General features: G+C 40.3%; 1 protein-coding gene across 4 annotated transcripts in view; it reads left to right on the forward strand.

The window, feature by feature from the left end:
* The window catches only part of LOC119165021 (AT-rich binding protein), a 37,412-nt gene extending 26,377 nt beyond the window's left edge, over positions 1-11,035 (forward strand). For all 4 annotated transcript variants that reach the window (XM_075873559.1, XM_075873561.1, XM_075873557.1 and 1 more), the window contains exon 3: positions 69-11,035. In XM_075873559.1, coding sequence (XP_075729674.1) covers positions 69-337 — 269 coding nt within the window. In that variant the 3' untranslated portion in view covers positions 338-11,035. The remainder of the gene's footprint in view (positions 1-68) is intronic.
* The last annotated feature ends 2,280 nt before the right edge of the window (positions 11,036-13,315 follow it).

Below are 13,315 nucleotides of genomic sequence, written 5' to 3' on the forward strand. Positions count from 1 at the left end.
TGCCGCCTGTGTCCAACTGTGTTTAAGCGAGAAGTCCAATTTCAAAAAGAATGTTCACGCTCGCACAGGTGACCGTCCCTTTTCCTGCGGCGACTGCGGTGCCTCCTTTCCGCTGAAGCATCACCTCAACTACCACATACGAACCCACACGGGGGAGCGCCCCTTTTCGTGCGGCCTCTGCAGTGCGTCCTTTGCGGTGAAACACAACCTCAACAACCACATGCGCACCCATACGGGGGAGCGTCCCTTTCCCTGTGACCATTGCAGTGCATCCTTTTCTCGGAAACAGGACCTCGCCCGCCATAGGTGGTATTGTGTTGCAAACAAGAAGCTCTAAGATTATGGGCACGCAGGTTTTTTTTCTTATGGGACTGGATCGACTTTGTTGTTGTTAGCGTAAATTGCTTTGAAAGGTCCCTCAGCTATCGAGATTCTTTCGCAGTGTTGCTTAGAGGAACACCTGTCATTCTTTTAAAAAATTTCTTAAAAGTGCCTTTGGGTGGCTTCGCACACATGCCATTATATCTAAGGTTGGCTTATCTTGAATGGGGATTATGCTGTTCTGTGTTGCTGTGCTGAGCACATGAACGAAAATAAAGTGTGTTACTTTTTCCGCTATTACTTTTGTGCATTCATCTGTATCACTTCGCGCAGTGCAACCTGAATCTTATATACAGTTGAACCTCTTTATAAGAGGCATGCTTTGGGCAGCAATTCTTGTCTATTATACGAGATGTCTCTTATAAGCAGGGTACTATGTATGCATTTTCCTATCAACTTGTATTTTACTTTAGGCACACTGCTATCTCTTATACCGATTTGTCTCTTATGAAGGGGTTTGATTGTATTTACTCCGTCAGTGTTTAAGAAGCCCTCCTTCACTTTTGAAGAACCTAGTTCTTGTTTGTGGGTTGTGTAGACTAGTTGCTAGAGATAATTTCTGGATAAGTGATTGCACAGATGCTGGTAGGTTCAATATTTTAACTACTCAGTAAAATCACTGCACCGCTGACAGCTTCGTTAACACTTATTGGCACTGGCTATAACTCTTGCTAGCGGAAAGGATGCAGATGAGTGTAGGCCTTTGATTGTATCAATCTGAAGTTGCAAGTGATCAAGGCAATGTCTGAAAAAAGAGGTTATCATCTGGATTTCTTTCGAGTTCTTTTCCCGTGTATGCTAGATATATGCTGTTGCAGCTGTTAATAAAAAAAAATAACTGCGAAGATTGATACATGCGCTGGCTGCTATTTGGCTCCAGCTTCTCTCTTGCATGAGTTGGATGTCCATACGGAAGACTTATCTGACTTCTTTCTCTTGCCTGGCTACATTCGCGAGATACCTTGTTTTATGCATGCAGTACACTCTTCATTGTTAAAGAGGTGCAAGTTCAAGATTGCAAGTTTGAAGAATTTTTGTCTGCCTGTTTTACTAACCTGTTTTGCTAACGGAAGCAGATAGTGTCATTGAAAAGAAAGTTGTGCAACTTAAGTGTCATGAGAAAAAAGAGAGCTGTGCAACTTGAGATAACAGTGGCACTGTCTGCTTTGGAACTTGTGGCCTCCGAGTATAGAAAAAATGTACCCACAGGGTCTGTTATTATGCGAAAGTTTTCTTGTATGTGTACTCTCCTGTGTAACCTCGGCTTTCACATTTTTTGCACTCATGTTCAAAAGGTGAAATATTTTCAACTCGACGCAGTGCTATTGGCCTCACCCTTTCTTCAGGGAGCTGCGCGTCTTGTTTGTTACTGTGGTAATGGTGTCATTGCTGCACTGGATGGAACAAGCAACAATGCAAGCTCTTCCTACATAGGTCTTTAGAGCTTGTTTCATTGGAGATTCCTTGCAATTCCAGTGGTGAGTGAATGTAGTCATGCGACCTGGTGGAAATTGGGCTGAGAGTGACTTTTCTTTCTTGTCCTTTAAATTTTCTAGGCTGTACAACTTCAGACTGTGTGCCCCTATTGCTGCTATTCTTGCTGCAGTGATTTGTCAGTCCTTTGGCCAATGCACCTTGCAAGTAAAATATATGAGCTTGATCAGTGTTGGAAGAACCGTTCTGATACGTAGGTGCATTTTGCGAGACCAACTAGTTCGAAGACTCAAGTTGTATGTAGGCTTTAAATATGTCCAAATAAGTGCAGTGTGCGTGCATTGGGATTTCTTCACTAATACTAATGACTAAAAGTAAGGAAAGTATGTTGTATTTAGTTTCATGATTGATTTGTGTTCTTGCTATCCCGAAAAGCAAGAACACAAATCAACGCATCGGTTTTTGTTATGAATTCATTGTGCGAGTTGGATAAACTGGTCTTTAGTATGTCTGGAAGGCTGGAATTGACTCCATTTTTCTTAGCTCCTACACTTGGGTGTGCTGCGAGCATTTATGCTCGCTTTAACAGTGATATCAGATTTCTTTCTGATGTTTCTATGCCTTCTAAGTGCCCCTGAATGGACCCTCTCCACCTTTTCCTAAAAACTTCTTGCTTGTTTGGCTGGTTACATTATAGTATGAGTCTAATTAATGATTTTGACCGTGACATTCCATATTTACTGATACTGCTTTTTAATCAGTTATTTTGTGGCAGGTGAAATCAGATGTTTGTTTTTGAATGTGTTAGTTTATAAATATAATAAAGAAGAGTATCTGCTTCATTTCAGTGTTTAATTTTCAATTATCAGCATGAAGTAATTGCACTTCTCCTACAGAGCATTGTACTAAACATCATGCACTGCTTTGTTAGATTGTTGATGCATGCATTGTCGATTCACGACATTGAAAGAGCTTTGGCTGTTTGGGCATGCAAACATGGCTTTACATATTTGCCATTAGCGTATCGCCATAATGTTCCTTCAGGATAGCAAGTTATCCCCGTGTCCTGTGATGAGTGAGTGTGGCTCGAGTGCGACTGTGTGATAGTGTGGTGTGCTTAGCGCAATGCTGTGGTGTTATGAGTTATGTTAACACGGTTATGGGGACACAATAGCAGCGTTATACGTGTGCGTCGCACAGAAGAGGACATCATCGGGAAACGAGGGCCCGTGTGAGCAAACGAGGGAAAAACTCTCACAGCCGATGAGATGGTGGCACGGCAAATACAGTGTACTTTTGTTATGATATATATATATATATATATATATATATATATATATATATATATATATATATTGTGAAGACATTGTGCACTGTTTACTGGCTGCTGCATGTAAATACATTAAAACCATTGATATACAATATGTCTTTGTACATGTTATTTCACTCAAACTGGAAAGGAAAAATGGGCTTATTACAGTATTTAAATAGATTGCATTGTACAAGCATAGAGGAACTAGCATAACCATCTTTGTTTATAAAGATTAACACACTCATATTTGCGAGTTGGTTCACCATTGCACATGTTCACGCAAGTGCAGCTGTGTGAAAAAAAATTGTGGGTAATTAACTGCTATGAATAGTTGTAGAACTTTCTGAAGTCTCTTTACAGTGTGAATTTCTGTTCATTATGCATGAATTCCTGTCATTGTTTGCATTTCCATTCTTGTGTCATGCTTTTAAATCAACCAGATATAAAAAGTAACGTAGTCCGACTAATCCTATTTACTTTTTTATAAAATGTCACGAGCCCACGAACAGTCATTTTCAATATATAAGTTGCCACATTCCCATTCACCATCAAGCGTGGCACTGTTTTTTGCATGGATCCATTGTTTTTCTTCAACATCTTTCATATTCTCTACAACCTGTCTTGTTATTTATTGCTCATTATGTATCGGTTACAGCATTTCATGTTCTCATGATATGAATACTGTGATTCCTAAAATGCTACTGCTTTGACCTAATGAACTGGCCCACTGCTGTGACTACATGGTTACAGTTCATGGCTGCTGACCCAAAAGATGTGGGTTTGATGTAGCTGTGGTGCTTGTATTTTGACAGAAGTGATATGCTGGAGGACTGTGTACTGTGCGATGTTATTGCATATTAACCCTTTGTCTACAGAGTCTTTTTGGCCAAAAACAATGCAAAAATGCCGATTTTCAAACTTGCCAATTCAATGTTACGTGGTTTGAAAAACAAACATTTATTGCTTAACAATATACAGTAAATCAGCTTCACTGCATTGCACCAAGGAAAGTGCCCTAATCATTTCAGTTTTCATTGAAGTAAATGTGTCACTGAAGTTTTTAAAAATTAGGCACAGAGATAAGAGAGCCTGTGAAAACAGCCTTGGATGTACTGATGAGATTTTTTTACTTCTTTCAGCATCCACTACCGATACTTTAAGACATCAGTTGGCCCTTTTTGTCGCAACGAACTACGTTCACTCAGTTTGCTGTTCAATTTTTCAATCGTGTGACTACAGGCCGAAACCTTTGAACCATTAGCCAGGAACAGCAAGAAGACCTGAACTCTTTGTGGGGATTGGTATATAATGCTTGTAGGTTGGAACATCAGCTTCCTTTACGTGCCTTTTCATCGCCAGGTGTAAGTAGTCGTGCGACTGGTGCTGATAGCTGGTGTGAACGAACCCATAGCCTGAGTGGCTTTGGCTAGTTAAACACCATGAAGCAGTCACCAAACAAGTTAACAAGCACATTGTGCTCTGCATTACATTGATTCTAAGTTGATCATTTAGTAGGCATGTCCATACAGCCTCTGTAACATGGCATCAATGTGTAGCTTTAGTGTTCATTCAGGGTAGTGAATTTTGTAGCGGTAAAGTACGTAGAATGTTGTCTTATATGTGCTCATGTAGTTGACTGAATGGTCTTCGGGCAAATAGGTCACCTTTAGTACTTTGCTGTACCGTTATGCTTCTAAGGAAGCACTATAAAGACATTATGAGGAAATTTCTAAACTCTGCCAATGTGTACAGCACTGCTATTCTTGTTATAGCGCATTAAAAAATTTTGCGCAGCATTCATTGAGTCGCGCAAGTGGGGCAGCACAGAGCTGGTCAATGCTCGGCTGGTCCTGGCTTGGTGAGGCACACGTGCACTCACACACAGGTGCATGAAGTGTCCACATCATCGCAATCTAAATCACAAGTGTTAACTAAATATCGATCTGGTCCAATGGGGGGGGGGGGGGGGAATAACTTGGCCATCCCAGGCCAAGTAGCCTAAATATTTTACTAGCTTAATTGGCCTAATTTTATTTATTGAGACTTGGTCTAAATTAGCTTGCATTCCAATTCAACCTAATTCTAATTAGCACCAACTGTGCTTTATTAATTAGGATTAGCTCAGCTCATTTTGCCGAGCTTGACATGGTCGGTGCACCTTAATCTCAGCGTGACTTAATTCAGTTTGTTAGAATGCTACATATATGGCTTAATTAAATTAGCTAATTAGACAATCCTATGCTTAGTCAGGTTTAATTACCCTTACCTATGATAAAATCAACTTAATTAGGCACAGCTATGCATAACTTTGCTTGATCTCGCAGTGCTGGCACGATGATAATTTGTCTACATTGCGAACAGAAAAAAAGACAGGCATAAAAGTGCTGCTGTAGTATGCCTGTATTTCCACTTTCAGGAATATTGGTGGCATTGTAAGCATTCTGATTGTACTCTGTTTATTTTTTTTATATTGAGCAGTGTGTAGCATCTTAAATTCTTTATTTCATGTTTTACCTTGTATCTGTCATGTGGTCAAATTCCATGGTGTTTTGCCATGTATCATTGTTTAAACACTCCCGTGTGAAGAACATACAAGTTTCGTGCTTGACTGCTTGAGCTATTGGCACATGTGCAAGTAATTGTGGTTGCTAAAGTGAGTGTAGTCTCAGCATTTCATCTAAATCATGCCTCTGTATGGTCAGCATGTGTTGTCTAATGTCAAGCATTGTATTAGTGTACAGATGAGAACTTCTGTGACATGTACAGGGGCAGTGTACCATTGCCACTGCAGTAACATGTGATTTGCAAGGCTAAAGGTATCATAAATTTTACTTACAAAGGCAGCAACATTTAACTGTCAGCTGCTACGGTACTGTTTCATGTAGCTTGTGGCACACTGTTTGCATTGCCTTCGTGTGCTTGCTGCGGCTTTGCAGGTTCCTCGTCTCCAACTTCCTTGGAAGAATACCACTCACTTGTGTCCGTACAAGGCCTACTAATTTTTTGCCGGCAGTGCACGTACATGACCTTGTACAGAAACAAAATGAAAAGGCACCTTTTCAAGCACACAGGCGAGCGCCGCTTTGCATGTCACTTGTGTCCAGCCGCATTCAGTCTGAACTATAATCTTAAGAACCATGTTCCCACCCACACAGGGCAGCGCCCCTTTTTTGGGGACCGCTGCAACGCGTCCTTTTTGTCGAAAAAGCGGCTCACTCATCATGTGTGTCGGCGTCATGCAAGGAAGAAGCCCTAAAGGTCAGAAGTACGCAGGTACTTTTATGTCTTTGAAAGAAAGAGAAACAGAGACAACGAAAGGCAAAAAGAGAAGAATTGAAAGGTAGGGAATAAAAAAAAAGTCACATGAAAAGGGGTAGAAAAAAAGACAAAGTGAGAAATATAGATAGCAGGTAATCTAAGATAGAGATAGAAGCACTGAGAGAGAGAAAAATAAAAATACGAGGAGAAAGAGAACACTACCAGCTCTGCTGCCACAGTCTTCACAACACTAGTGCAGAGCAGCCTTACTTTTTTAATTGGTCATCATGGCAAGGGTTCTATGAGATAAGCATATTATAAATATGTTTTGAAAGAAAAAAATGTTGAGTTTTCATTTTTATGTTGTTTTGTTTTTTCTGTCTTTATTTCGTGGTTGTCTTTTCTTGCTTTTTTTCTAGTATTGATAGAGCCATTGCGTAATGATGTTCAACTTGTGCTTAAGGCCTTTCTCAGCCATTTCGTGTGCATTTTTTCTGTTGCTTCTTGTCTAATCAATACTAATTCAATATGTCCAGTGTGAAAGGATTGAAATCGGTGCTAGTTAGTACTAGTTCATATTCGTTCTGGCGGCAACACACAAGACTAAGGAAGACAATAGACATTGTGCTGTATGGTTCCTCCTCTGTCTGTTGTGCGTTGCCTCACTCCCAGTTCGCTGAATATGTCCAGTGTATCGAACAGATTTGGAGTTAGCATTTACTTTGCACAACTTACCTGGACGTAAATTCAATAACACATGCTGTATGTTGTCTGAATTTAGGATTACAGCCTGCTCAACGTAATGTTCAAATAGGAACCTGGAATGTACTTGAATAAAAATAAATTAAATAAATAAATAAATAAATGGGAATTGGAAGTTTTCTGAACCTCCCGGCTCTTGGCAGTTCCTTCTAATTCGCCCATCTTTAACAAAGCGACAATTTAAATTATGTCAACATGTGATATGATGGTGTTTTTTTTTCTGCATCACTCGTGTTGATGCTGCCGACGGTCACTTCTTGCGTTTAATGAGGCATCTAAAACTTTCATCTTAATGAAAGCATTGAACAGTGAGGGGACTATTGCATAACAGAGGTGTTGCCATGCTTGCGACCTCTGTAGACCAAGCGATGAAGATCGCATTCACTTGTGGTACTTGCCTCAGTGCTGTCACAGTGAATGTGCCCCAGCTGCCATGCAAAAAGGAAGGCGTGCACTAAGTGGGAACAGTTAAAGGACCCCAGACAGCGAAAGATTTGTTTGTGACATTTTAAATGCGAAGCATTTCTTAGCAAACTTTGGCGACTTTGAGCGCATCTATTCATCTATCCTATCTATCTAGCCGCCTATGACTTCTAGCTCTCCTGGCCGTTTCGATAATGATATCGATACCAAACGTGTCACGACATGAAAATCGTGACATGTATGTCATGAATGTCATCATTTACATTTGATGGTCCTGCAGCTCTTGCGGTGGTTTCGTTCACATGACATGTTGCAAAACTGGTATGGTATTACATGATTGCATGTCAAACACAAGCAACAGACCTTAACTTGAAAATCATGACATGCGTGTCATGTAACAACATGACTACATGCTACGCTCATGATGCGCTCGCGGCAGTTTCGCTAGCGTCACATGTACCAAACTCGGTATTGCGCGACGCGAACGGATGACATAGGTAAGTCACACATACAAACATGATAATCACAATGTGCGTGTCATGTGACAACATGACTACATACCACACTCATGATGCGCAGGCGGCCATTTCGCTAGCTTCACACATGCCAAATTTGGTATTAAGTGATGTCAATTGATGACGAAGGTATGTGACTGGTGCAAACATGATAATCATGAGGTGTGTGTCATGTGAGAACGTGACTGCACATCACAGTCAAGGCACCAATACATTTCGACGGGACGCTGTGCGCGTGCTCATCGGCTTTGCCACGCCAGGCACTGGTCCTTCCATATACTCGCAGGCACGCGCCACGCTGCGTTGCTTTGACGCCTGCGTGTTTCAGCGCGTCCGGCTTCCCTCCGTAACGAAAAGAGGTAGACACGGTGTTGTCTGGGTAAGGCATCGGCGCGAATTTCGCGCCGGTTGCCGTCGAGCCGCGCCGACGGATGCTGGTCGCGTCGGTCATGCCCGGTGTCAGACTAAGACTGCTCGCATTTTGCTAATGTAGCGTCGCTGTGCCCAGCGTGTGCGTGCATCAACGCTACATTGGAGTATATCATTAGGCTATTCATGATGCACTCGCGGCCGTTTTGCTAGCTCCACATATAACAAATTTGGTGTTACGTGACGTCAATGAATGACGAAATATATGATTGGGGCAAATATTATAATCCTGACACGCGTGTCATGTAAGAACATGACAACATACCACGCTAATAGCGTGCTGACGGCTACTTTGTTAGCTCCACATATACTAAATTAGGTATCATGTGACGTGACTAGATGACGAAGGTAAACGACACATCCAAACATGATAATCGTGACACAGAAGTCATGTATGGCATCGTTTACCTCCACCTCATAACATGCCGATTTTAAAGTGACATATCACTCTTTCTTATTCATGCTTAGCATATAATCCCCACTGTATGTGGGATCTGCCAATTTTTTATAGTAAGCTATAGCTTAGTATCTGGTAATTCCAAAATTGAATTGTAAGTACTCTAATGCCGGGCACCTCAAAGTGTGTGTTCTGCGGAACCTTAGGGTTCCACAGGTCCCACCTCGATGTTCCGTGAGCCTCTAATGAAATTTCTGCTTTCATTTGATACAAGTGCAATATGTTATACCGGCATGTACAGAATACTCCTCATTGGTCCTTTCAGGCAGCTGCAGGTGGCGCCTCTACGGGCTTTTAAACCTCGTGCAGTCACCTTCAACCATTGAAAGTGCATTCCCACATGTCCTTCACACGCTGCCAGCTCAATTTGAGTGAAAGCAGCTGTCAGGACAGGAGCTTAAGCCATGGCCAGTTTCTTCAGCCTGCATAGCACACCTTGCCTTCATTCCGCAGCAGATCAATCATTCCGCAACATTCATTCTGCAGCAGATCAATCAGCAGAAAGCTGCGGCCTCATTCATTGTAACTGTTCCTTCCTTCAGTGTTCTCAACATTGTAGCTCTTAGATTATGTGTCTATGTGTTAAAAAATACAGCATCGCACTTTGATGATATGCCAGTGAAAATGGTAGCCATAAATGCATTGTTTAAGGACATTGTGAAGCAGCAGCTCACAAAACTGTATCCAAAATGAAAAATTGCTATGGCATTTTTTTTCAGCAACCCTAAATATCAGTTATTATAAGTGACTGAACATATGATAGTGAACAACTAAAATGGCTTGCAATATTTCCTTTTGTACTGCATCATCAAATCTCTTTAATGCAAGCACTGTATGCAGACATCTTTGAATCTGTGTATTTCTACAAAGGTTCAAGTAAATCCAGTCAGCTTTGGAACTTAAGACAAATTTTTTTGTTTGCTGTAGATGAAGCCATGTGGAATGCAGCACGTACTTCAATGTCTTCGTGCGTTCCTTCCTGTTTACCTAATTGTTTATTTATATCTGTATTTGTTCAATTATTCATTTTTAAAGATATCTGTATGGTTCTTATGTTTTCTTTGGATTATTGAGTTGATGCTTTGACAGCGATGCATTCGTGACTATTCCCCTATTTCTAAGAACCATTATAAACTCCTTGACGTGTTAGACGCAGCAGGAGTGGCTCAACGAACAGGTGACCTCATAAATAAGACAATGTACCTGATGCTTTGGTCTCAACGTGAAGTAGGTTCCGTACATTTGCTTCATCATTCAACCGTTTTATTAGGATATGGGTTAAGGTATCAGTACATCTCGTTTGGACCGGCAGTGCCTATTAGTCATTGCCAGAACCATTACATTAACTACTACTCTAACTGTGCCTTCACTCCTAATGCTGCATTACAGGACACACTGTAATCTATATTGTTTTCTAGCTGATCATTCAACATAATTAGGGTCTGTTAAACCACACTTTTTTTTTCTTTTGCTCAGGCTGTCATTGTAGTTGCTCATAAAGTGCAATTTCAAAGTTGCCATTGTCAAACTGTGGAACTTTGTACTGTATTCGGAACTCAACAAATGGCACCTAATGTGTATATTTCTTGCCCATTTAAATGTTGGCCTTCTTTTTGTCATCATAAGTGTTTGATTACATTGTGAAGCAGTAGCACAGAAGACTGTATCTAAAATGGTAAATCTTTTTTTTGGTCCATTTTTAAAGAAGGATTTTTTTAAAAATTAGGTAGCTACAAGTAAAAGGCATCTATGTATTGTATATTATTTTACATTTGTGTACCTAATTCTTTGAGCATCGAACATTTTCACATTGCGCTCTCCTTGTATTCATTCTCTATCATTACCATAGTAGCAAACAGAGTACCTAAAGTCTTTTTTTTTTTCAAATCTCTGAAGAACCAGCATTCATGTCGGGAAACATGTTTTTCCTTTGTACGTTTTAAGATGTTACGAAAGTTTTGTTTTTATGCTCTTTTTATACACCATCATTTGCTTCATTTCTATAACTGCATAACAACATTGAAATGACAAAATAAATGTTGCTTTCGAGTTGCCTTAACACTTCATTGTCTCATGTATTGTGTCGTAATTCATTTTACTTAGCCTCTAGCTATAAGTTGCCAGTGGATAAGCTTTTACAGTCAAAAGGAATACCCCTCCCCTTCTTTTATGATAACGTAATATGAATCTGTGCATGCATACAGAATCTTAGCTAAGGTATGGTTCTTAGCTGACTTCTGAGGTAAAGTTCTTAAATGAAACGTGTGAAGGGCATAAATGCACTTGGTCGCATGAGGGAAACTCTGAAATGTGTTTTTATAGCATATAACATATGTACTTGTCGTGTAATGGTAGCAGAAGTGTGGTGTAATGTGGTGTAAAGCTTCAGTAGATCAAAGTGAGGGCTAATGTACTGCCGTCAGAATCGGGTGCATCGCAAGGAACTTATTCCGTGGAGAGTTGGAAGAAATTCAACCCTCCTTTATGTATTGACATCGGCAAGGTGTGTGAGCGGGCTAGTTGCATGGTATTTTATATTTTTACAGCCGAAGCACAAGAAAAAGTAGACAGGGACGAAAGGGACAACGAGCACAAGCTCTAACTTCCAACTAAAATTTTATTCCAAAGCAAGAATATTTATTTGTCACATGACATCACAATCGTATCAATAAATGCACTAGGTTGAAGACAAACTAAACCTAAGCGTTGGGGAATTCACATAGAAAAACCACGTGCCAGTGAATTCAAGTAATCTAGTTATTGTTTTGTTAGTGCGATGGATGGCTTGCTGAGGCAACTTCGATTTTCTGTCGTCGCCGCCTCAATAGTGAGCCTAGTACTATCATTAGGGTGAGTAGCCAGCACAGTTCTTTTATCGAATACTGGCATGCATTTGCATTTTGCTCAATGAGTCATGAAACCATCAAAGCCCATTGATGTGGGCTTTGAGCTAGTCGGTACTCTGCAATTCGTGAACATTAAATGCAAAAAAAAATAATAATCTGACGAAGGATGGATGTTCCTCTTATGCGTGTCTGCACATGTGTTTGTATGGGTGCCAGTATAAACATACTAAATGTGGATGTTAAAAATGGGTTGTATGAACAGTGCCACCTGCTACGTCAATGTTTACAACAAACATTATTTTAAACTGCTGGCTTCCAATGTACCTGGTGGACGTTTTTTGGAGAGCTTGTCGACCAATATCGTGAGTGTACATACGTTCCATCGCTAAAGAAAGAACATGGTATGCAAAATCTTACGATGACATGAGGCAAAAAATAAGTGAGGGGGTACACTCCATAATCTCTCCCACTTGGACACACCGTTGTATATACGCTACGAGCATAATGACGATGACCCACTGTCGGAATTCAAGATATAACAGCACTTGTATGCCAGCGGATGCCAATTACTTTTGAGAATGCCATTTCCCGGTGTTACATTGTACTATGTACAGTTGAACCCACTAATATATGAAAGCTGAAAGGAATAATAAGAAAATTCTGTATATAAAATAGCTTGGTATACAAAGTATTCTGTATATAAAAATATATTCATGGAAATATTTCATTTCATTTATATACACATCAACGTTATAAGGTATGTGAGTTTGACAATGCAGTTCTGGCCAAATCTTCATCAAATAAAGTAACATGCGTGCATGGCCTATGCAGGTCGTCTATTCTATTTCATTTGCTGAGCACTAAATCGGTATGCTATTGAACTATAAGGCCTTACAAATGGGCCATTTATGTCAACCTTGTGCATCCCAACCTTTTGGTTGGTAGCTCTGTAGAGGATGCCGCTTAAGTTTCACTGTTGAATGCAAAAAGGCAAATGTGCGGCCACAGAATTAATTGTAAAGAGCGTTGTGTGTGTAATGCACAGTTAATTCATGCCCTCTTTACCGGCGAGTTGTTTCATAAAGTTCAATGCATTTTTCTGTTATCTTTTATGTACACCACATCAATTAAAAACAAGTAACACCCTTTATGCTTTTGGGGGGAGGGGAGAAGAGGGCTTTTTTTTTCTGGTCTTCATGCAATTTTTTCCTAGTTTAGTGGCAAGGGGGAAGACACTGCATTGAGAGGAAATATGGGTAGCATCATTACAAGTTTTGTGCAGAATTCTTTTCTCTTTCTTTTTCGTGCTAATATAGAGTTCGGGGTTACCACCCGTTTATGAGGTCTCAAACATGTTGGAGAAAGAGAGAGAAACGAGAAAAGAGAAAGGTGGGAAGAGCATTTTGGAAATAATTGCTGTTCATTGATTGGAGAGTATGCTGAACACTTATATCATTTTCACAATGAGGTAATTGCAGCATATTAATGGCAATGCAGA

Source organism: Rhipicephalus microplus, chromosome 9 (genome assembly GCF_043290135.1).
Source record: "Rhipicephalus microplus isolate Deutch F79 chromosome 9, USDA_Rmic, whole genome shotgun sequence".
NCBI classification, from domain to species: domain Eukaryota; kingdom Metazoa; phylum Arthropoda; class Arachnida; order Ixodida; family Ixodidae; genus Rhipicephalus; species Rhipicephalus microplus.